Source organism: Rousettus aegyptiacus, unplaced genomic scaffold, assembly GCF_014176215.1.
Source record: "Rousettus aegyptiacus isolate mRouAeg1 unplaced genomic scaffold, mRouAeg1.p scaffold_m13_p_16, whole genome shotgun sequence".
Lineage (NCBI taxonomy): Eukaryota > Metazoa > Chordata > Mammalia > Chiroptera > Pteropodidae > Rousettus > Rousettus aegyptiacus.
In genome coordinates this window covers 47,133,210-47,155,481 of record NW_023416291.1, presented here as the reverse complement: position 1 = coordinate 47,155,481, position 22,272 = coordinate 47,133,210, and the positions used below count along the sequence as shown (strand labels likewise).

Genomic DNA, 22,272 nt, shown 5'->3' with positions numbered 1-22,272 from the left:
ATCTTAAGCTTGAGTCTCTGACTCTCATTTCTCTCTCATCAGCCATGGAGCCCTCCCAGGTCTGACCCATTCCTTTGCTGCTTCCTAATGCTCATTCCGAAACTCGATTTGCTTTGTCTGCCCTTCTGGTTTTCTACTCCGTTTCTATGACCCTTGTGAATAGCTCTCAAAACTGTCAGAGTATCAGAATCATCTAGAGAAAAAAATGTAAATTTCAGATTCTGCAGCACAGATCAGAAGTGCAAAAGCAGTTGTTGCTTGCATTGGGACCTGGAAATTTATATCAAAAAGAGTGCTTTCATGTAGAGCCAGACTGGGCCTCTGCCCATGTGATATCTTTACCTGAAGCAGGTGCCCACGTAAGTTTTCTCTTGGTTCAGTGGTCCGATTTCTTCTCCAGCTATTGGGAGTTAGGGAATTAGATACCATTCTGTCATGGCACTCCTTTATTATTGAGAATTTTAATAAGAAAACGTTCTGATCTCCAGAAAAATGTGTCTGTTTATACTTGTAATTGTGTAAGCACATTGTAGCAAATTACATTTAGAATTATATTCTCCACAGAAATTCTTTTTACCATATAACAATAATAACAAAAAACTTTTTTTGGATTGAGTTTTTTTCTTTTTTCTTTTTAATCGAATATAAAACACTTTATGCATTGGAGTTTCAAGCAAATATTTAAAAAAAACCCTCATCATCATACCACATGGCAGTGAAGTAATTACATGTTTATTCCAAACAGTTTTTGAAATAAGAGATTTCAGCCAATTTCCTGATGGATACTTTTTGTATTTGAATAAAAAGTCCAGATCATTGATTTTTTAAAATTCCCTTTAATATTTGAGTTGTTATGATTAAAATGAGAATAAAGTTATTTATGTTAATTAAGTTAGAGAATATTTAAGAAATGTCTACTAACTGCTAAGAATCTTATTAGGAACTAGAGAGAAACACGGTTTATGTCTTCATGTTGCTGACCATTGTCCATTTTTATTGTGGGGAAAAAGAGGCTTTTCAGAGCCTAGTGTTCTCATTTGGCATATCACATTTTTTTTTTTTTCTCTCTGAGACAGCACACGCAGATTACTTTTTGAACTGTGGCTTAATTACAAAGAACTGCTTAAAGCAAATAAAATGATATATAATTCATTCAGGGCAAAGCTGATCCTGCTTAGGTATGCAAGTCAAGTTGAAAATATGTTAATACTGTGTTCCAAAACAGAATCCCGTGCTCTCGAGCCTTCCCTCCTGCACCTCACCTTTAATTTGCAGTTGTGCAAAATAACAGTTGTTTCATCATAACCATATAAACTCAGGTACTGTGTGAAAGACTTATGTGGTATGTGGTAGTTTATAATTATTTACGGCATGCACTGGGGACATTCCAAAACTGTAAGAAGTCAATGTAGTAAAACTCTATAATCCTTTCCTTCTTTATCTTCTTTAGTTGCTTATTGTACCAACAAGAAATGTTTAAACTCTTTTCAGAAATGTTTATATATTTTTTTATATTCATTACTTTTATTAGATAGTATTTTCTATTTTGCTTTCATGTGTTACCATGTGTAAAACATTAGTAGGGTTTTTTTTTCCCCCCAATTTGGACCCCAGAGAACAACAGGATCTACTAAAAATGTTATATTTATGAAGATTTGGAGAAATCTTGAACATACTCATATTTTTTTCCTGGATTTTCTTTCTAAGTGAACATTTCCAGTTTTTGGATCCTACGCAATGCAGTTCGTACTGGTATCTAAACCCACAGAGTACTCTGAATTCGGGAAAGTTATCTGAAGGTTTGATGCTCAAGTCAGTTCAGTGCGATCTGAGAGAGAGACCGGGCAATCCTCCACTGACACAGAGGGGTGCTCTGGGATAACAAGCGTGACAATGACAGTGTCCCTGTGAAGAATGTGAAAGGTCTGAGATTCTTGCAGGCCGTTCTTGCAGGCTCTTCGTAGGCCATTGGGTTAGCCTGCCTCAGTTTCACAGATGCTGGAGAAGCCTTTGTTTCAAACAAAAGACTTATATTATACCTAGCATGACAAACAGTCTGAACTTGAGGTTCGTGTGAGTTCTTCTTGCACCCAGGTTTCTTGGGGGGGGGTGCCCTGGAGTGAGCCAGGTGAATGGTGCTAATGTAGATGATTCATGTCGCAACTGGGGATCCTGAGTTTCGGGAACTCTTTTATGATGAACTGCAAGGAAACTTGTCCAAACTTCGCCCCAAACAGAGATGTTATATTGCTCAGCAAACAAATTTGCCTGCTGCCCTATCTATATAGGCTATTCCCTGTTCTCTATACAAAAATCTTTGAAAAGACAATAATAAAAAAAAGGACATCAGTACTTCTACTCATGAGATGCACTCCCAAGAGACCCCTGGAGAATCATCTTCCAGTAATCCTGAGCAATGAATATACTCATGGTTTAAACTATTCCTACCAGAATTCTTTTTACCAAGTCTACTAATTCTGGTTTACTTGAGTTTACCTTGGAGCATATCTTTTTATATTGTCTTTAGCATAGGCAATACTGATGATTCATAGTCCAACTCAGACATAAATAACTAGAAGTACAGACGAGTGGAGTAGAGCTCATCATAGACCAGGCACCATTTCTAACTAAATGACAAGTGATATCGGCCTTTTTGAGGTTCTAGGAAACATGTTAAGTAATAATAGCCCAAACTCGAATTTCCTTTTAAAGAAGATGGTCTGAGAAAGAAAAAAGAAAGGAGAGAAGAAAAAGTATCAGAGAAATAAGGTCCAGCTCTTCGGGCGGGACCGTATAACTGCTGAGAACAGGATTAAGTCTCTTTCTACAGTTTGAGTTAAGTCTCAAGATTAAAGGATTAAAATGATGGAGTGATCTGATGAACTACAGGTTTATATCTATCTTTGCCAGGTACGTAGGAAGATCGTAACTTTGAAGTGAATTGTGTGTTAACTGTTCAGATTATTGAGGTTATTAGTGCTGAGGATTATTTATTTACTCAGATTTACCTGCTAGAAAACCGAGGTCCAGGAAGTCTGGGAGACTTGCCTGAAGTCACACAAGACAGAGCAGAGCTAGTTTCACATCTGCCCATAGGGCATGTCTTTACTCAAAAAGGTGCACATTATGTTAGGGTCAAAATGAGAAAATAAGAGATAGAGAGTGAGTGAGAATGAGGGGAAGGGAGAGGGGGAGAGAGAGAGAAAGAGAGAGGCACTGATCTTGGCAGCAATTGTAATCCTCGATATACAGAAAAAGTCACTTGTCACTGTAAATACCTATCCAAATTAGTATTGTATTTGGAAACTTGCCAGAATGAATGAAGTTGCATTTTGGTTTATGTCTAGACCTTAGCCCTAGTGTAGAAATATATTAATTGCCATTCAAAATCACTTTAAAAAGATGAATATCTGAGATGCAAATACAGGATTGCCTTAAGCATAATAAACAAACAATTAAACCAATTATAGTTTACCAGTGAAACTTTCAAGCATTGAGAAGTTGGCCTTGTGTCATGTTTGGTGAAAGGCAGAGGATGCCAGGGTGATTTAATTACCTTCACCTGTGATCAGAGGCTGTGGCCCTATTGAGCTGAAAGGGAAGTTAGTGAGTATCTTTGGGATGATTTTCTCCCCTTTGAGAGTCCCAAGCTCTTGAAATCCTGAGGCAGTACAGAGGGATTCACTGAGGGTGAGGATCTTCACTTCAACTGATTTCTAATCAAACCCAGTCTTTTTTTTGTTTGTTTGTTTTTATTTGTTTTCGTTTTTGTTTTGTTTTGTTTTGTTTTTACCACATCTTGCGTTTTGTTACTTAGTAAACAGACTCAAAAATTCATCAACGCAGTATTTTATATCTCGGTAGGAATTTGGGTACATGCACTTATTAAAGCTAAGTGAATATACATTTAAGATTTGTGTGTTTTATTATATTTGCATTTTATATGAAAAACTAAACAGTATTGAACTCAGTTGTAGCATTCTGAAATATTTAGGGGAAGGTGTCCTGATGTCTGTGATTTACTTGGGAATGCACCCAAAATAAGGTGGATTGATGGACGGACAAAGGATGAAGCAAGGATAGTAATATGTTAATGGTAGACCATAGATGGAGTGTATGTAGGTGCTCACTGTATGATTTTTTCAGCTTTACTTTATATGTGAAAATTTCCTTAATAAATTATTTTGAGGAAAACTCACCAAAATAGTTCACCCCTCTTTTTTTTTTTATAAACAAAGAAAGTGATGTTGAGGGAGAATAAGATGAAGTCACTGGCAGGGCAAGAACTAGAACCAAAAAATCTTCAAAGAACTGTTTCTGCTTCTTGTCTTTACATTCAAATTTGAGCGTTTACCTGAAGATTTCTTTACATAAATATTAGAAAAATCATGAGTATTATCAAAGATGAGAAAAAGGCATTCTACAGGATTGTTGAAATGGCTACTTTCAGGAGGATATCTTTTTTCTCCTTCTTTTTCTTTATTTTTCATTCCGGTAGCATTGAAGAAATTTTTGTGCTTGTGATAGTTTAAAGCGCTAGAACTGATTGTGTGGACTTATATTTTATAGCATTTCTGCTCCAACTTTCTGTTTTCCATTTACATATAAATGAATACATATGGTATTTCTTGATCAATATATTGCTTTGAAAGTATATAAATGAAGGTAAAACTTTTTTTTAGAAAGGTTGCATGAACTTTACAGAGATTCTCCTGAAGTCTTTTCTGGGAAGAAAAATTAGCTTTGCTTCTGCTATTTGGTATAAATCATAATGAAGGACTATCTGAAATGAGTTTTTTACTCATATTCTTCTAGAACATTTAGAGGGTAAGAATTTCCGAAGTCAAGACTGCCTTAGCTTTCCATTTTGGTTGTGTTATTTCTATGTGTGAAAACTTGGGGAAGTTACTCAGATTCTCTCTGAGCCTTTTTCCTTGGATATAAAATGGGGATAATAGTACCCTACAGATATAGTAGTTAATAAAATCAGTTATTACAACTTTTATTAGTGGGTAACCTTAAAGTTTGCTAGTGAATGACCTATATATAACATTTTATATGTATATTTTGTTTCATTTGTTTTACTTTTTATGTATAGCTGATATTCACTTTCACAAGAGACTGTGCTTTTGGGTATTTATAGGATTTATATCTTGTCCTGTCAATAAAGCATGAACACTGTAATTATAGTTGACTGCACAAAAGCATGAGTCATTTATAAAACACATTTCAGTTTAGATTAGGTTTATGTACTCCCTAACTATTGTCCTTTAAAAGAATCTTTTGCTATCTCAGATTTTAGTGTTGATTACTGCTTTTCAGTTTCCTCCCCAGAATTCCAAAATGTGAGAATTGTAGCATTGTTGATTATACAACTCAAGAATAAGAAATGTACAATTCTAAAAAGCGAGAAATTCAAATTTTGGTCATTACTGTAAAATTGCAATGCAAAGATGCTACTTTTTCTCATAATAAGTGGATCAAGATATTGGTGTTAATTGCAGCACAATTTCAGACTAATGAAAATATCGGCAGCAAAATTATTGGATAAAAGTATATTTTATCCACCCCAGCGTACATGTACATATAATAGTGTATCATTTGAAAGAGAAAAAATTTTCAAGGTTATAGTTACTATAGTTTAGTAGTTGTGGAATGCTTTCTTTTCTAGCATTTGAAATCATTTTTTAAAATAATGTGATATTATTTAAAAATGATGAAATGAGGTTATAGTACAGAATCATCAAATTTGGAGGGCTGGGAAGAAGCTTTGAGATCATCTGGAATTCTAGATTCCTGTTTTCCAATCCTTATTTCAGGGAATTAAAAAAAGTACTAATGTTTAGTCATATTCTAGATGTATGAAATAAGAATCTCTGTGAATGGGGCCTGAGTGGTCCTAGTTTTCAAAACCTTCTGACCTTTCATAACGTCAGTGTCAGAATCATCCACTCGTTTTGATTTTTTTACTCTTTTTTTGGCCAACATTTAGAAAGGAAACAGAGAACTACCCTAGATCTTGGTAAGGTCATAGAGCTATTCATATTTGAAATAGAATCTTAGTCTTCTCTCAAACCAGTGGTTTATCCACTGTCCCATATTGCTTTTCTTTGGTTAATACGCATTGTGTTTTTTCTAATAATTTTATGTGGTTCCAGAAACCCTTGCTGTAGACTGCTCATATGTTGTAAGGTCTTGTTTTGGTGGACGAGCCTCAGGGATATCATCCATTTCTATTTCCTGAAGCACTAAGGAGTGAGTGAAAATATGGGCATAACCCCCAGGACTCTGAACTGGACCAGCTGAGCTGCTCCATAAATAGAGAAAGTATAGTGGCACTTCTAGTTGGTCACTCCGTTTTATGCACTAGGTGTTAATTAAATTATAGTCTACTTTTTTTCAATAATGATGGAATATATATGTATTAGACGAGTTTTAGTCATGGGACATCCCTTAAATTTATTTTAAAGATGGTACATCAACCAAAAATAAATAAGTTCTGTAATTAAAGCTCGTTTAAAATAACTTTACCCATTTTATGAATTACCCATAATTCTTATGCTTTCGTTCTTATTTACAGACAACAATATAATTTATATACTATCTACCATCAACTGGCTTTCTGCATGTTTCAGAATTTTTAAAAATATGGAATTATAATATGATCGTGCCATTAAAGCTAATTTCCAAATGAATGGCAATATGGAAACATGTGTTTATCTCTTTTATGACATATTCTTCGGCTAAAGACAGTTTATTCTAGGATTTCATCACCATTTCTTGCTGTGGTGGGATAATGTTATAGTCTCAGGTGGCATGGGGCCAAACATGGATGCAGTGTTAGTGCCTCTTGAAGGCCTTGTGTAAAACACTCACTCTGGGATACTACTGTGCTTCTTTACTTCCAGACTGACCACTGCTCTAAGCAGTGTTGGGGCAATGCCTGGGCTGCCCGAGCCCTTGAAGTTCAAGAAGAAGCACCTGGACTTCTCATGATGGGAGGTCAGAGTCAATGTAAGTGACTTCCTAATTTGGGGGGCTAAATCCCTTCCGTGGTTCAGATCCGTGTGAAGTCGGCCATAGAAATGATGATTTCCAGTGTGTGTGTTATGTCGTCGTCATCATACCTCGACATAAAGCCATTCGCCTAACATGAAACTTCAGAAATATTTCCCAAGTAATAAATCCTGTTTCCGTGGGATTACCTCTAGATATTTTCAATTCCGTGAAAATATTACTTTGAGGAAATTGGGGTTGCTTTGAAACTGTGTCAATTATAATTTAGAGAAAGCTTATAAAGGCTGATTTGAAAATTTCTTGGACTTTAAAGATGAGCATAAATGGATTCATAAATTCATTAGTGGACAAAGCCACAAAATTTATATCTTTGAGAGTGGTTTCCATTTTGATATATTTGAGCATTGTTGTTGAGCGTCGTTGCTCAGTACAGATTTATTTCTTTTTAGTGATGATACTTCATGAATTCCCAACATGTAGGAATTCCCAAAGTATCAGAAAATACTTGATATGTATACAAATGTGTAATAGAAATAATGTTCATTTGCAACAAATTCCAGGAAACTAGGGTTGGAATTTTCCTTTAGGGCCAAATAATGAAGTTATAATATGATGCTTGTATTAAGATGGAATTTTCATTATGAGCAGAGATAAGAGGAGAAAATAATGAAAGAATAGAAAATATTAGAATACTGTCAAGTTTTGCTCTCATCAAGGCCTGAGGATCTAAATCTCTTTTTGAAAAGTTTTTCATGCATGTCATAAGTTATAAGGTCATAAGTTAAAGATCATGAGGAGATAATTTCTCTTGTACAGTTGAATTCTAGAACTCGTGTCAAATTATCACACTTCATTATGCAGAAGGAGAAACTAAGCTCTACAGTACATAAAGATTCAAATTAGTTTCTATTTTTCTACTTAATGACTTGGATCTAACTAATATATTTAAACCGATATTATACACAATGATGTTTTACGAATCACTACTTTCCTTAACTGAATCCATCCTTTAAAGTATTAAAATAGTGAGTACTGGAAAAAGCATGGTACATAGAGCAGAAAGCCTCAGGTGTATTTTAAGTCCCCATTCTCTGTTTTACTAGAGTACCACTCAAGTTCTCTGAGCATCAGATCTCATTACCTTGTCTTGCCTGCTCTCCTAGCTGGTGAAGACTGAATGAGATTACATGTGTGAAAGCACTTTGTTCACCGTAACACGTTGTAGAAAATTTGTTAATCTTTTGAGTGCAACACTTGGAACAAAACATTGAGAATAATCTGGGTATTTTATGTCGAAACTTTAAAGAAGATTATCTTATTTGTATAACTTTTATTATTATTATTTTTTAAAAAGAGCAGGAAACAAAGTAATTCATATATAGCAGGCAGAAATATATGGAATGACCACATCGAAACGTTTACAAAAAGCAGCTTTAGTTACCATGGCATATCCTGGATTCAGATTGTCTTCATTAGTCCTCCTTCCTTTCCTCTACCCTCTCTGTAATTTCTCTCCCTTTCTTCATTCTGTCCCTCTCCTTCACCTACTTCCCAAGGCCGTAGGACTTTCTTGCCTGTTTCCCGATCTTAAGTTTTATACCCTATGGACCATCTTCTTTCTTGGTGTTATATCACTTAGACATTCTGGCAGATTTTGTATGAATTTTTTTTTTTTTTGACATCTTTTCCTTGATGTTTTGTAGTAAGATAAGGTGAAGCTCTAAGCTGCTGGACCAGAAAGAGCAGAGCAGTCTTTGGTGTCCAGTGAGTAATAAAACCACAGGTAGTGTTGACAGGTGTGTCTAGCCTCACTTCAGCTTAGACTGTTCCGTGATTTGAAACTTTTTAGCTATATCTGTCATTACCATTTACAGTTAAAAAAATTATTTTCAACCACAACATGTTTAGAATGAAAACTAGAGAAGAGCAGAAACAGAAAAGTAATGCCTAAAATGGAAAGTAAGCAGAGTTTGAGAAGAAATACACAGAAACCTGAATTGCATAAAGAGCGAGTTTTTAGCTTGGTGATGAGGGGGAAGCCTGTTGGGTTAGCGAGAGAACTCATTTCACCAGCGTTGTCTAGCTTGTCAAGGCTGATTTCAGAAAAGCTGACTGGGGCTCTGGAACTTGGGGGAACAGTGCCCACCAGTTGACCTCTGCCAAGAACATTGGAAAGGAGAAAAAGGCCAAGAAGGAATGGGTAACGGGAGGTAGGGAACTCATTTATCTTGGCACTCATAGTTTAAACATTATAAACTTAAGAGGAGTATCTGTTTTGAAACTATTTAAACTTATTAGTGTCAAATATTTACTTTGATTCTCTGTTATTGGTTGTTTTCAAAACCCATAGTTGAAAGAGTGATTAAGAAAGCTCAGTATTTGCTTGAACACTGTTTACTATTCTGTAATTACCCTAAGGCAGCAAATCGGGGTTGCTTTTTTCTCCATTGTTCCTTTGCCTTTCATTTCTTTATTGTAATCATCCTTTCCCTTCTTTGCCTTTCTTTCCATATCTCTTTATTTTTCTTTTCCTTCCTCACTTTAAATTCTCCAGCCCCCAGATTTTAAAATGTTTCTCTAGCCTTACAAGCTCTAACTTGACGTCGGGATGTCTCAGAAGGATTCTTTTCATATCAATCATAAATAATATCAATTCAAGAGAGATTCGCGTAATTTGCCTAAAGAGGCTGATGTTGACAAAGAGATAAAAGTTAAAAAATAGAGCATTACTTTAATAATTTGGGCTGTTAGCATTGTCTTATGATTGTCAGAATTTATATATGGATAAAAACTGGAAATGTTGAAACGTGATCTTGAGACCGAGCCTGCTCTTCCCTGAGAGTTAGGGTCTGGTGGCCGGCACAGGACTGGTCACTGGTCACTGCAGAGTCCTTCCTCTGCCTGGTCTGCTGCACTTGAGTGATTCCCAGCTGCCGTAGTGTGCTTCTTCCTCTCAGGTGGGGCTATCATTAGCTTGTACTTGTCTTTGGATAAATTACAACAAAGGGCTTCCTGTGGGCTGAAGATTCGAAGCAAGGTGCTTTCTCTTTTCAGGTGTGGCTGGGCATCAGGATGGTCTGGATTTAGGCCAGCAATTGTTGCACGCTTTTAAGTAGTAGTTGTACCTTCAAGCCACAAGGCAATGGGCAAATGGAAAATGTCCCTAAAAATGATGACACTTTATGCATCATCAGGCTCCCAAAACCCTTTTTTTTTTCACTCTTAGTCAATAATCAGAAATTTCTGACTTTGGAATTAGCATGTTATCAACATTTTGTTGGTCAGTTTTCAAAGTTTTAAGTAAATTATTATTGAAAGTATTATATAAATAAGATACTTATTTTAAATCAAGTATAGTCATATGTTATTATTAGAAAAGTGAATCTGAAATATAAGAGTTTTTTTCTCTGTTATTTAATGAAGCTTTGGGGTAGGAAATAAGGCAGTTTATATGAAATGTTAAGTTTTGAATACTATCATGGGCCCGAGAGCAGAGGCAGTAATTATGATTTGCCAGGCTTGGTAGCATCTCAGATTCTCAGGTAATTTGGGAAATTTGGCAACCTTTGGATTGCAATAGAAGTAGAATATCAAGTGGAGTGTGTGTGTGTGTGTGTGTGTGTGTGTGTGTGTGTGTCTATCTACCTATCATATCTATTTTTTTAAAAAAACATATCAATTCAGGTTTTAAGACCTTACTGAGTAGATAGCAAGCAGGATGGGAAAAGTTTCTGGTTAAAAACTTCATTCTTAAATCTGTGATATTGCTCTTAAATGCATTTAAATATACAAGAGACCAAAGAAAATGCAATCAAGATGGCAGAGTTGGTAAGCGCTGTGTTTGCCTCCTCCCACAACCACATCAAAATCACAACTAAACTACAGAACAACCATCATTGGGAATTGCCTGAATTCTGATGCTGAACTGAAGTCCTATGACTGAGGACATACAGAAGAAGCTATGTGGAGACTAGTAGGAGGGGTGGAGACACTGAATGATCTGGTCCCACACTCATGGGTTAAAAGTTGGGAAGGGTATCTCGGGTTTGGGGGTTCCCCCTGAAGAATGAGGGATTCTGCCCCCACACCAAGCTCCCCAGCCCAGGTTTCCACTGCTGGGAAGAGAAGTCCCCATAAATCTGGCCGTGAAAGTCAGCGGGGATTGTGGCTGAGTGAGAGGAATGGCTGCTGGAGTCCCAGGCATTCCTTTTAAAGGGTCCACACATCGACTGACTTACTGATGGACTCACTCGCTCTGAGCTCCAGCACTGGGGCCGCAGCTCAAAAAGTGCCAGGGACATGTGAGAAGGAACTGAATTGTCTGGCTTCAAGGCAAGGGCTGGAGGGGCAGCTTTCTCCCAGACAGAAGTGCTGGTAGAGGGCAGGGTTCCTTTGTTGAGCACTCCCCAGACCCAGCCTGCAGACACAGATAGGCTCCAAGTCTGAGTCTCCATCAACCCAACTAACAACATTCAAAGCGCCCTGGTGATTCCCTGAGACCCTGCCCACAAAATTGCGGGCCCACTCAAACCACTTCCAAGAGAAAAGCAGTTAGTTACCTGCAAGGGTGCTCCCATAGACTGTCAGCTGATTTCTCAACGGAAAATTTTCAGGCCAGAAGGGATTGGCATGAAATATTCAAAGTGATGAAGAATAAGGATCTACAACCAAGCTTACTCTGTCCAGCAAAGCTATCATTTAGAATCAAAGGACTTAGAAAGAGCTTCCAAGGCAAGAAAGAAAGAAAAAAAAGTTAATCACCACTAAACCAGTATTACAAGAAATGTTAAAGGGACTTCTTCTTTAAGAAGAATAAGAAGAATAATAAGAAAAAGATAAAAAAATACGAATAATAAAATGGCAATAACTACATATCTACCAACAATTACTTTCAACATAAATGGAGTAAATGTTCCAACCAAAAGACATCGAGTGACTGAATGGATAAGAAAACAATACATTTATATATGCTGCCTATAAGAGGCGCACTACAGATCTGAAAACACACCCAGACTGAAAGTAAAGGGATGGAAAAAGATATTTCATGAAAACGGAAACAAACAATAAAATCTGGGTTAGCAATACTTATACCAGACAAAATAGACTTTAAAACAAAGGCTATGATAAGAACAAAGAAGGACCCAATAATCCAACTTCTGAGTTCTTAAGAAATCCAAAACACAAATTTGAAAAGGTATCTGCATCCATATGTTCATTGCAGCATTATTTACAAAAGCCAAGATATGGAAGCAACCTAAGTACCCATCAATAGGTAACGGATAAAAAAGAAGTAATACATACATGCAGTGGAATAATGACTCAGCCATAAAAAGAGAATGAAATCTTGCCATCTGCAACAACAGGGATAGACCTAATGGGTATTATGCCAAGTGAAATAAGTCAGACAGAGAAAGACAGATACCATATGATTTCACTTATATGTGGAGTCTAAAAAACAAATGAACAAACAAAACAGAAATGCATAGATACAGAGAACATTTTGATGGTTGCCAGATGCAAGGGAAGTTGGAGGGGTAGATGAAAAATGGGAAGGGATTAAGAAGTACAGATTAGTAGTTACAAAACAGTCACGGGGATGTAAAATAGAGCGTGGGGAATATAGTCAATAACATTGTAATAACTATGTATGGTGTCACGTGGGTACTAGATTTATCAGGGTGCTCACTTCGTAAGTTATGTAAATGTTTAATCACTGTGTCGTACACCTGAAACTAATATAATATTGTGTGTCAACTGTAATTGAAAAAAAAAAAACCCATTTAGAAAATACGAGTGACTATATTAAAACCCCACAAGAAATGAAGTTTGGATATAATGCAATTGGCAATTTGAGCTTATCCTCTGGCTAAACTTCTTACGGGGACAGGAAGACCATAGCGGAGGGTGACATGGGGTGGGAAATGAGAGGTCACGCTGTCTCAGGAAGCAGAACGCAGAGGGGTGGGTCTTGACTGTCTTTTGGGTCCAATTTTCACAGTCTAGTGATGAGATCACCTGAATGTCAGGGATCCTTGTTGTTCTGGATGTGATAGCTGGCATTAATGCTATACGTTGTCTTCACTGATATTTAAACTGGGGTGGACAGCTGCCACCCAGTGATGCCATTCTTAAGCCAGGAGCTGGATGCCAGACCCCAGGAAGTCCCCGCCCGCTAACTGTACTAGCTGACTCTGTTGGTTTATTAATTTTGCAATAATAGAACTTTACATTTTATGCAATTGAACAACTATAGTTTTAGACTCTACTTATTAAGTCATGACACGGTTTTATTACGCTATATAAATGGAGTATACTAGATTCGTGTTATACTTTTTTAAAAAATCAATCCCCGCTTCTTTATCAAAAATAAAAAGTCATAGCTCTGACCATTGACTATTCATGTGTGATCTTACAATTTTAAAATCTGAATTTGATGTTTTCCTACTTATTTAGACTCTAAAGCAGAACTCTAAATACTGGAGTTAACTTTAAGAATTAAAAAAATCAAAACACAGTATATAAAAATCTCAGAAAATTTTGCATACTAGGAAAGAAGGCATGGCTTTTAGAAGATACCGTATATATTAAAATCAAGTGAAGAATATTTGCTTACTCTTGTACTAATTTTTATTACCTTAGACTATGTTTTGTAGGAATATTAAATTTGTGATTCTTATGTTTGATGCTGAGGAGGAAAATTCAGCTAGTTTAAAGCAAAACTAAAATAAAAATTATTAAGATTATCTCTAGAACATATTAAGTGTGTTTCATTCCCTGTAGACCTGGAAGTTTTAGCTATATTCCCTACCCCCTCCTCAACCCCCTGTTTTAGCCATTGCATTAGCAGCCACAGACCAAGTGACAACACCCTTGTTTTTAATAAAATGGATTAATAAAAATGTAAGAGGATTAAGCATTTCAGGTTTTGGTTTCTATGCTTAATATGACAGTATTGGCGGGAAGCCAGTATACTATACTCGCTAATTTATTGGTACTTTGCCTGAAGTAATGTAGAAGATTACCTCCTCTGAGACTGTTCACCTGGGGCAGTCATTCTCAACCAGGAATAATTTTGCCTCTAGGGGACGTTTGGCAATGTCTGGAAACATTTTAGGTTGTCACAACTGGGGAGGTGGGTTGCTGCTGGCATCTAGTGAGCAGAGGCCAGAGGTGCTGTTAAACATCTTACACACTGATTGTCCCTCAAACAAAGAACTCTCCAGTGCAAAAAGTCAATAGTGCAGAGGTTAAGAATCCTTGATCTAGGAATATTTACGGGTTGGCTTCTTCCTTATCTGTTCTCCTCCTGCCCCCCACCCCCACACCTTTTTCTTTCTTTTTCCATTCCTCTTACTTAAACAGGTGTGTGCAGCTTGGCGAGGAGAAGAATAAATGACTCTGTTTTGTGCTAAATGGAATCTTTTCAAAGTCATTTTCCAAGGTCTGATATTGTATGGAGTGAAAAGGGAGTCAGGGGCTGGTACTGTAGCTACATGACCTTGGCCATGTTACTTAAACTCTTTCATGTCTTTCTCTCTAAAAATAAGGACTAAATGGGATCTAAGGTTTCTCTTTGCCCAACAAAGTCAAAAGAATTGGCTTAACCATTTGCTTAACCTGACGTGAGCACCTCCTCTGTGTCAAATAGCATGCTACGTGCTAAGAGGGACACACTTCAGAAGACCAGAGATGTAGTTCGTGATTTCTGAATGCCTGTGACTTAACTGGGGAGACAGACAGACATGTGGACAGAAGTGACTGTGCACTGTGATAAGTGTTGTAATCGAGATGTGATTAAAGTTCTACAGAGCGGCCACTATCTGTGATAAGAGAGATGGGTATGTTATTGGAGAGAAGGACGAATGGCTTATTGGAGGAGAGGAGGAATTTGCCAGAAGGCGGGGAAAGGCATTATGGGTAAAAGGAATGGCATAGGCCAAAGCTCAGAATTAGGAAAGCCTTGGTAGGCTCGGTAATGCTGAAAAGTTTCAGTATGATCGGGACATCATCAACAAAGGTGCAGAAAAGTCAGTAACAACAAATCCAATTGAAGAAAAAAAAAAAGTGCCTGATTTTTCTCCCCCATCAAGTTCTCTTGAAATCATTTTGAATTTGAATAACTCCCCCTGGGGCCATGCAGTCGGGTAATTAAAATGTCTGATTTAACACACACATGCAGGTGAACCAAGTGTAAGCACCAGCGCATTCAGCCCTTCGAAAGCGAGTAGAGAACACGGTAGCAGGAATAGTGCCGAAGCTTTGGGCACAAATGGATGACATGCAGCCCGGATTTCTGGCTCGTCATTGCTGAACAAGTGGTGCTCAGCTTGTCCTGGGCTCTCATCACACTTGGTTTTCTTTTGAAGCTGTCAAAATCAGTATCTTCCCTTAGAGTATGTCATGAAAGGAAGTGAGAGTTTTTGTTTTTTTTATTGTTTTTTTGTTTTTTTGTTTTGAGGGAAATCAATCTTTCTATTATCTTTAAGAAGCAGACGAATTTTTGCATGAGTTTTTCCTCAGCAAGTCTGACTTTTCTCAAGAGAAGGGAGTTTTTAAGTGGAATAACTTCTCTGTTGCTTTCCTTTGGAAATGTCCAGATATCAAACGGTTATGTAGTAGGTATCACAGTTACTTGACGAGAGAGTTCAGGAAATCTGTCTTCTATTTCTAGCCAAGCAGCTGACTTTCTGTGACATTTTTTGATGTCTGAACTTCTTCCAGAAATAAATCTAATAATACCTGCTGTTCGTTGCTTAGGACTTATGAAGTAATGTCTGTAGAGTATTTGAGAAAAATCAGGTTCTATAACACAAATAAGTATTTTTCCGCCCTTGATATCAGTGAGTTCCCTGTTTATATGATTAAATTCTAAGTAGTCTGACACACTTGGCAACCTTTGTTTTTTTCCCTCACCAGAATGTAAAATTCATGGTTAACTGCTCATTATGAATTTGTCACAACCTCACTTAACCTAATAAATATCCCAGAAAAGAGCCAACTTGGCTGGAGTTGAATCAGTATAGCTTTGCTAATTTGGTCACTAGTAAGCCAATACTTTTTAATCTGGAATGAGCTAAGGGGGAATGTTCAGAAATCAAGGCCTGAGTGCATTCTCCCAGAAATCACTGAGTTCAGCTGTCTTTATCAGCTCGGTAAGCAGGGAGGAAGTATGAGTGTGTTCCAGGCCAACACGACCCCCTTGGTATGTATACACCATTGATGGCGGTGATCGAGAGACTATAATGAAGAATTAAATGTAGAGCAATTGTAATGTGATATGCGAATTTAAATGTTTTGAGTTCTTAAAGGCCATTCATTATGTAATAAGTGCATCTTCTTTTGCTGTTTATTAGATTTTGTTTTCTATGTGAGTAATCATTTACTGTATGGTTTAGAGCAGGAGTAGGTAACGTTTTACATGAAGTCTGTGGCTGCTTTTGCATTATGATAGCAGAGGTAAGTAGTTGGAACAAAATTTATGGCCCACAAAGACTAAAATAAGAATACAAATTATCTGGCTCTTTACAGAAAAAGTTTGCTGACCTTTGCTCTAAGGAAATACCTTTTTGTAAACAAAAACTAATTTCTGCAACTTATATAAAGTCTCTCAGGGTGATCATTCACATAGACAAATAAAATTCTTTTCTTTTGAAGAAGTAGTAACCCCAGATGCTTTCTTTTCATCTTATTTGCTTTCCCATACCTTAGAAGTTCTTATAAAATGTAAGTGTTGAATGATATGTAAAAAGAAATGTATTTCTTAAAATCTGTAAGCACTCCAGAAAAAAAAATATGCATATAGCAGTACAGTGACTGTAAAGCAATATTGAATAGTATGTCATCAGTTATAGTAGGAAAATAAATAATAATAGCAAATGTTTATAAAGTGCTTATTCTGTGTTAGACACTGTTCTAAGTACTTTTTAAATTTCTTTCTTTGGCAACCCTTAGAAGTAGGATGATTATTATCCTTATTTTTATATATGACATTTTTTAGTTGTGAAAACAGTTGAGGAATTTAACTTGTAATGAAAACAACTAATAGCATATTTATAATTTCCTTTATGGGTTTATTGATACAAATGAATAGTTAAATTTCTGGACATTGTAAAGCCAAAACACTGACTGTATTCCATGATTAAAGTGTTAAGAGTGATAGAGAACAGTTTTAAATAGCACGGGGTTATTGCGAATCTTAATTTGGTAGTTTTCAGTTCTGAGCTTAGGTTACGTTTCTTTTGCGTTTGTTTTTCTCTTCTTTCATTAAAATTAACGCATATTGGATACTGCAGTGGTTGGCCTCATATATTGCACAGGGTAATTCTCTCTTCAGGAGTTCATCCTGAGATGCTACACTTACACAAAGAGGAATTGGCCTGAGGCAAAGACAGGCTCTTAGCAGGTGGCTGGACAATTAATAAGCAGATGAAATAGTCCTGTGCATGGCTTTTGGTAGTAAAGAAGAAGTTATGCTAAGATGATCAGTAAGAATGTCAGAGGGGTGACTGACAGAGTTTGACTGTAAGCAGAAGCGCCAATTGAGACTTAGCTTTGCGTGAAAGTCAGATGAGGCTCGGGCGTTGTAGAATAGGTAGTGAGATGTTTGCAGTCCAGTATTTCACACCGTTTAGCTCCGCCTACCTGGGACTTGTCTTGAGGAAACACAAAAGATACAAAGGCAAAGAATGACATCAGACACATTTGAGATCAGAAATTTCCCAAGTTAGTCCACATTCACGAGAATCCCCCCCTACACACACTTTTTTCTTGAACTCATAATATTGTTGTTTCAACTACTCATCTTGTTACCATATGCTTTTAACTCTGTAATGTTATTTTTAACCTGTTTCTTGAACCACTATCTCTTTCAGATGTTCTTTCTATACTGAGAAATTCTCAGCTGAAATATTTTGGGGGTGGGGGTAGAAAGTGAGTATTCCTAACAGAAAGTATTCCTCATCCCCGATTCTTATCATTTTTATAAAGTTCTATGTTTACAGCTGTTTACATCAGAATAATTAATGGTGATAACCTATAAACCTTTCAAATTGGGGGTACTCATCAGCATCTGAAATACCATGCAAACCTGGAAAGATAGAGCCCAGTCATGAGGCTAGAAATGAAAACTGAGATTGGGAGTACTGTGTTTATTGACTCTCCTGACATTCATAATTCAGTTTTCGTCCCGTTCTTTAGAATTTGTTTGTAATCTGTTATTATTAGAGATTTAGAATTACTTGTCAGGAAAATATTTTAAAACATTAATAATTAATAACTTAATAATCATTGAATCTTTTAAATATAATTATACAAAATAATTATGCCTCTATATTATTTATAAAATTATTAATTGTCAATACATAAATAATTCATTTTAATACATTAAAATCAGCTGAGTTCCTATTCCTTTGACCTTGTGAAAAAAGTCTTCCATTTTATATGCGTTGATTTGATAATTTAAATTTCCTCTGAGATGATAAGCTCTGGCAAACTGTAGTCAATTGTGACATTGAATTGTTCGATGTATGGAAAAGAGCCATGAAAACTGTAGTGTACATGCTCGTTAGATACAACACTGCCCTTAACCGTGTAGTAAAACACTTATATCATCTGGGCACATTTACCATTTCTGATTAGAAAATTAAAATAGCTTTCGGTATTTGAAATTTCTCAAAACTTTCTTGTATGAGACTTCACAAATTTGTAGTCTAGTATATGTGCTCCCCAAGCACCAAAACGAAAACCAAACCAAACAAAGATAAAACTCTCGCTTTTCCTATCTTCTTTTTTAAGCTTTCGTTGCATGCTGGTGGTGGCGTTGGTTGCGGTGCTGGATACTTAAAGCAGCAAGTAAAGTTAGTCTCATTTTGCATGATCAGTAAGTTCAGCTCCCTGTCTGATCGGATTTTCCTCATACACTCCCTGGGACGTTATCTGGCTGCTTGGCAACGAGGTAGGAAGGTCATTCTGTGACATCGGGGTCACGGGGGAGAGGAAGCCTCAGATCTGAGCATTGTCCCTAAGTTCTCCCTGGCCTCTGCGGGGAGGTGACAGTTCTGGTCTTGTGCCCATTGCCGTTTCCTCGGCTGGCGTTCATTGTGGAAGTCAGGCATGATGAGCTTGGGTCCCCGCAGATGCAGACCCCACAGACTGTCGCCAGTGTTGAAAATCCCAAGGTGGGCGGTTCTTCCATCCTGGCAGTCTGTCTTTCAGATTTTTATTTCATGACCGTTTTGACTCTGTCGTGGTGGCTCCCTTGGAAATCTTATCCCACACCATCAGCTCCCTTTGCATCTTGCACAGAGCACGGAGGACTGTCCCAAACGCCATCCTTGCCCCTTGGGGGTTGAGGAAGGCTTGTGGGGCACTAATTCCCACTGGCGTTTTACTCAGAAGCCTCACAGCAGCACTAGTCCTGGAAACTAAAAGTTAGAGGATGAAGCTTCTGTGTCAAGTAAGGATTTAAACGCCTTTTAAAAGGTACAGAAAGTGGTGCTTAAAAATCATATACAAAAGATCTCACGTCCAGCTTCCGGAGAATGGCCCAGGGAGCTGAAGGCAGTGAGGAGGAGCTTCACTTGGAAAGAAAAAGGCCAGAGATACGGAACAGATTTTCTCCTCACTCTTTACTACTTACTTTCTTTACTGCCTTGGTTGGTCTCATTCCAACAGACAGACTCCAGGGTCACCTCTAACCAGTCTCCTGGTGGCCTCATCCCCTTGGTGATGACATTCTAGTACATTTTAATGTATTTGTCACAGTGGGCACAGGATCCCATAATAAAAGAATAACTGTAGTATTTCTTATTAGTTCAAAATACCTGCAAGCTAGTAATGGGAAATGAAATAAAAATGTTAAGACTAGTAAATTACAACACAAATTTTGTGTCTCTTTTGTTATGGAACAGTTAGTATTTGGGGGTTTGCTATCTTGTTTAAGTGAGTATTAGAAATATAAAAGGATTTTCTGAAATTGAACTGCAGATGATGTTTTTTGAGTGCCCGAACTGTTCCTGGACTTTACACAGAAAATATACAGCTTGAAAAACAATGATGTCAGTAGTTATTTCTGTTTTTCAGATAAGTAACCTGAAAATCTGAAAGGCTGAATCACAAAACTAAAAAGAAGTGGGATTAGGAGTAAAATTTAGGCCTGTCTGAAGTCAACACTCATGCCTTTTCAAATTATTAAGCTTCAGTAAATGGACCACCTTAGAAATATCTCTGTGACAAGAAAATTTTTGTGACAAATAATGCTGAATGCTCATTTACCTTAAGAACACGCCGAGGTCGTTATGCTGAAAGAGTCCTTGTTACCTGTCTGATATCAATCTCTTTTGCTCTAGCAATAAATAAATTGAGTATAGTACTAACTTACTGCACATGATCTAAATTTGACCCTTTTTAGACCTTAGTATTATGAAATAAAAATCAGATGTAGGAAACCAGACCAAACAAACGTATTGCATAGTGAATTATAAGGTGAATCCCCTTGTAACCACCACCCAAGTCAAGAGGTAGAATGTTTCCATCGGGCCCAGCAGCTCGCCATGTGCCCCGCCCCAGTAATAACCACTTTTCCCTGTGGTTTTATCAGCTCAGAGTGCAATCCTAGACACTATAGTTTAGTCTGGCCCATTTAAAAATCCGATATATCTTTTAAGTCTCTTTTCATCTACAGGTTCCCCTTTAATCTCTTTCTTTTCCTTATAATCTACCCAAGGAAGGACGTGTACCCTTTAACTGGTAAAGTTTACCGTAATCTAGGTTTTACTGATTCCAAGACTTGTGGTGTGTTCGACCTGCCTTCTATAGTTCCTGCACTTGGCCATTGGATCCAGATGTGTCATCAGACTAGAGTTAGATCCCTCTAGGGTGGTGGTGTGTTCTCATATCAGGATATACATTATAGTCTGGTTTTAACTTTTCTTTTTTTAATCTTAGCAGCTGTTGATACTTAATGCACCCGATGATTATTAATATCTTGATTTATCTTACTTCCATTCTACTAAGTCACTTCCTCCCTTAACTACTTACGATTTGGGTTACAGATGTTTCCTAGTTTCCTTCAAGATGATGTCTAGACTTTGCTTTCTTGTTCTATTTATCGTTTAGGGGAGGTTTTTGAGAAGAACGTAGAAATAGTTTCATACATCCATCTTGAAATGAGAAGTCTACAGCTGTATCCTTAAATATCCCTATGGACTTCACATACATAAACTATAGTTTTTTGCAGCACTGGACACAATTAATATACTACTTTTGCTAGAAGTTTCTTTTCTTCGATTTTCATGCTTTTCATTACTCTTATTCTCTTCTATCTTCTTTCTTCTTTTGTCTGTGATTATGGTGCCTCTTTAAACCATGTTTCCTCTTAAAAATAGATACCATACAGGATTTTATAATTATCACTCTTCTGTCTTTCATCAGTAATCACTTGAACTGTCATATCCAGCTTTACTCAAACTGAAGTTCTGTATATACATCTTCTTATAGAGCATTTTCATTTATGCGTTCTATCCATTTTAATAAAAGTCAAATAGTAAAATAAAAAAATATCTTCCTTACCAAATCAGCTTCTCTTCTTTACCGTCTTATTCAAGAATACTATAATTTTCCTATGCAATTAGGCTTGACATTTTAGAATTACGTTTAACTAAGCCTACATATTTAATTGAAAATTAAATCAGTCTATGTGGTTCTTATTTTAAAATTTAATGTGATTGCATTCAGTATTCTCTTTTCATTGCTCCTGTTTGAATCCAGTTTGAGCTACTTTTCTTTTATTCTAGTAAGAGATGGACATCGCACATTTGTATAACTAAGGACATCTGCTGAGTGTAAATTCCATCAAACTGGACAGAATAGCTGTCTCTCTATACACACACACACACACACACACACACACACAGACATACACACACATCCTAGGCATAAAAATAACCAGAGATTGGTAATTTTATGATGGATAAACTTATATGGAGAGAAGAAATGTATTTTTTAATTTGTTCGAGAAAAAAAGATTTCTCATTAATATGCACATGTGCAAAGTAGAAATTGTTCCAAGCAAAATACCATGAGACTTTTGCCCTCCCAGATCTTCCTGTCTGTGTTATTATTAGGAAAGACATGATGTAGATATGTGACCTTTTATTTATCGTACATAATCTGTTTTATTAAAGAGCAGAATGCACATGGCCAACCTTTGTTATCTAGTTTCCCGACCAAATACAGTATTGGTTGGGGCCAGACTTG

General features: G+C 36.8%; 1 protein-coding gene across 2 annotated transcripts in view; it reads left to right on the top strand.

Annotated features, from left to right (window-relative positions):
* TLL1 (tolloid like 1) overlaps positions 1 to 22,272 on the top strand; it is a 164,342-nt gene that overhangs the window by 25,517 nt on the left and 116,553 nt on the right. The window contains exon 2 of one of the 2 annotated variants that reach the window (XM_016121108.2): positions 6,909 to 7,014. The exons of the other annotated variant lie outside the window; for it this stretch is intronic. Within the exon in view, the coding sequence (XP_015976594.2) occupies positions 6,909 to 7,014 (106 nt within the window). The remainder of the gene's footprint in view (positions 1 to 6,908; positions 7,015 to 22,272) is intronic. 2 annotated transcript variants of the gene reach the window in all.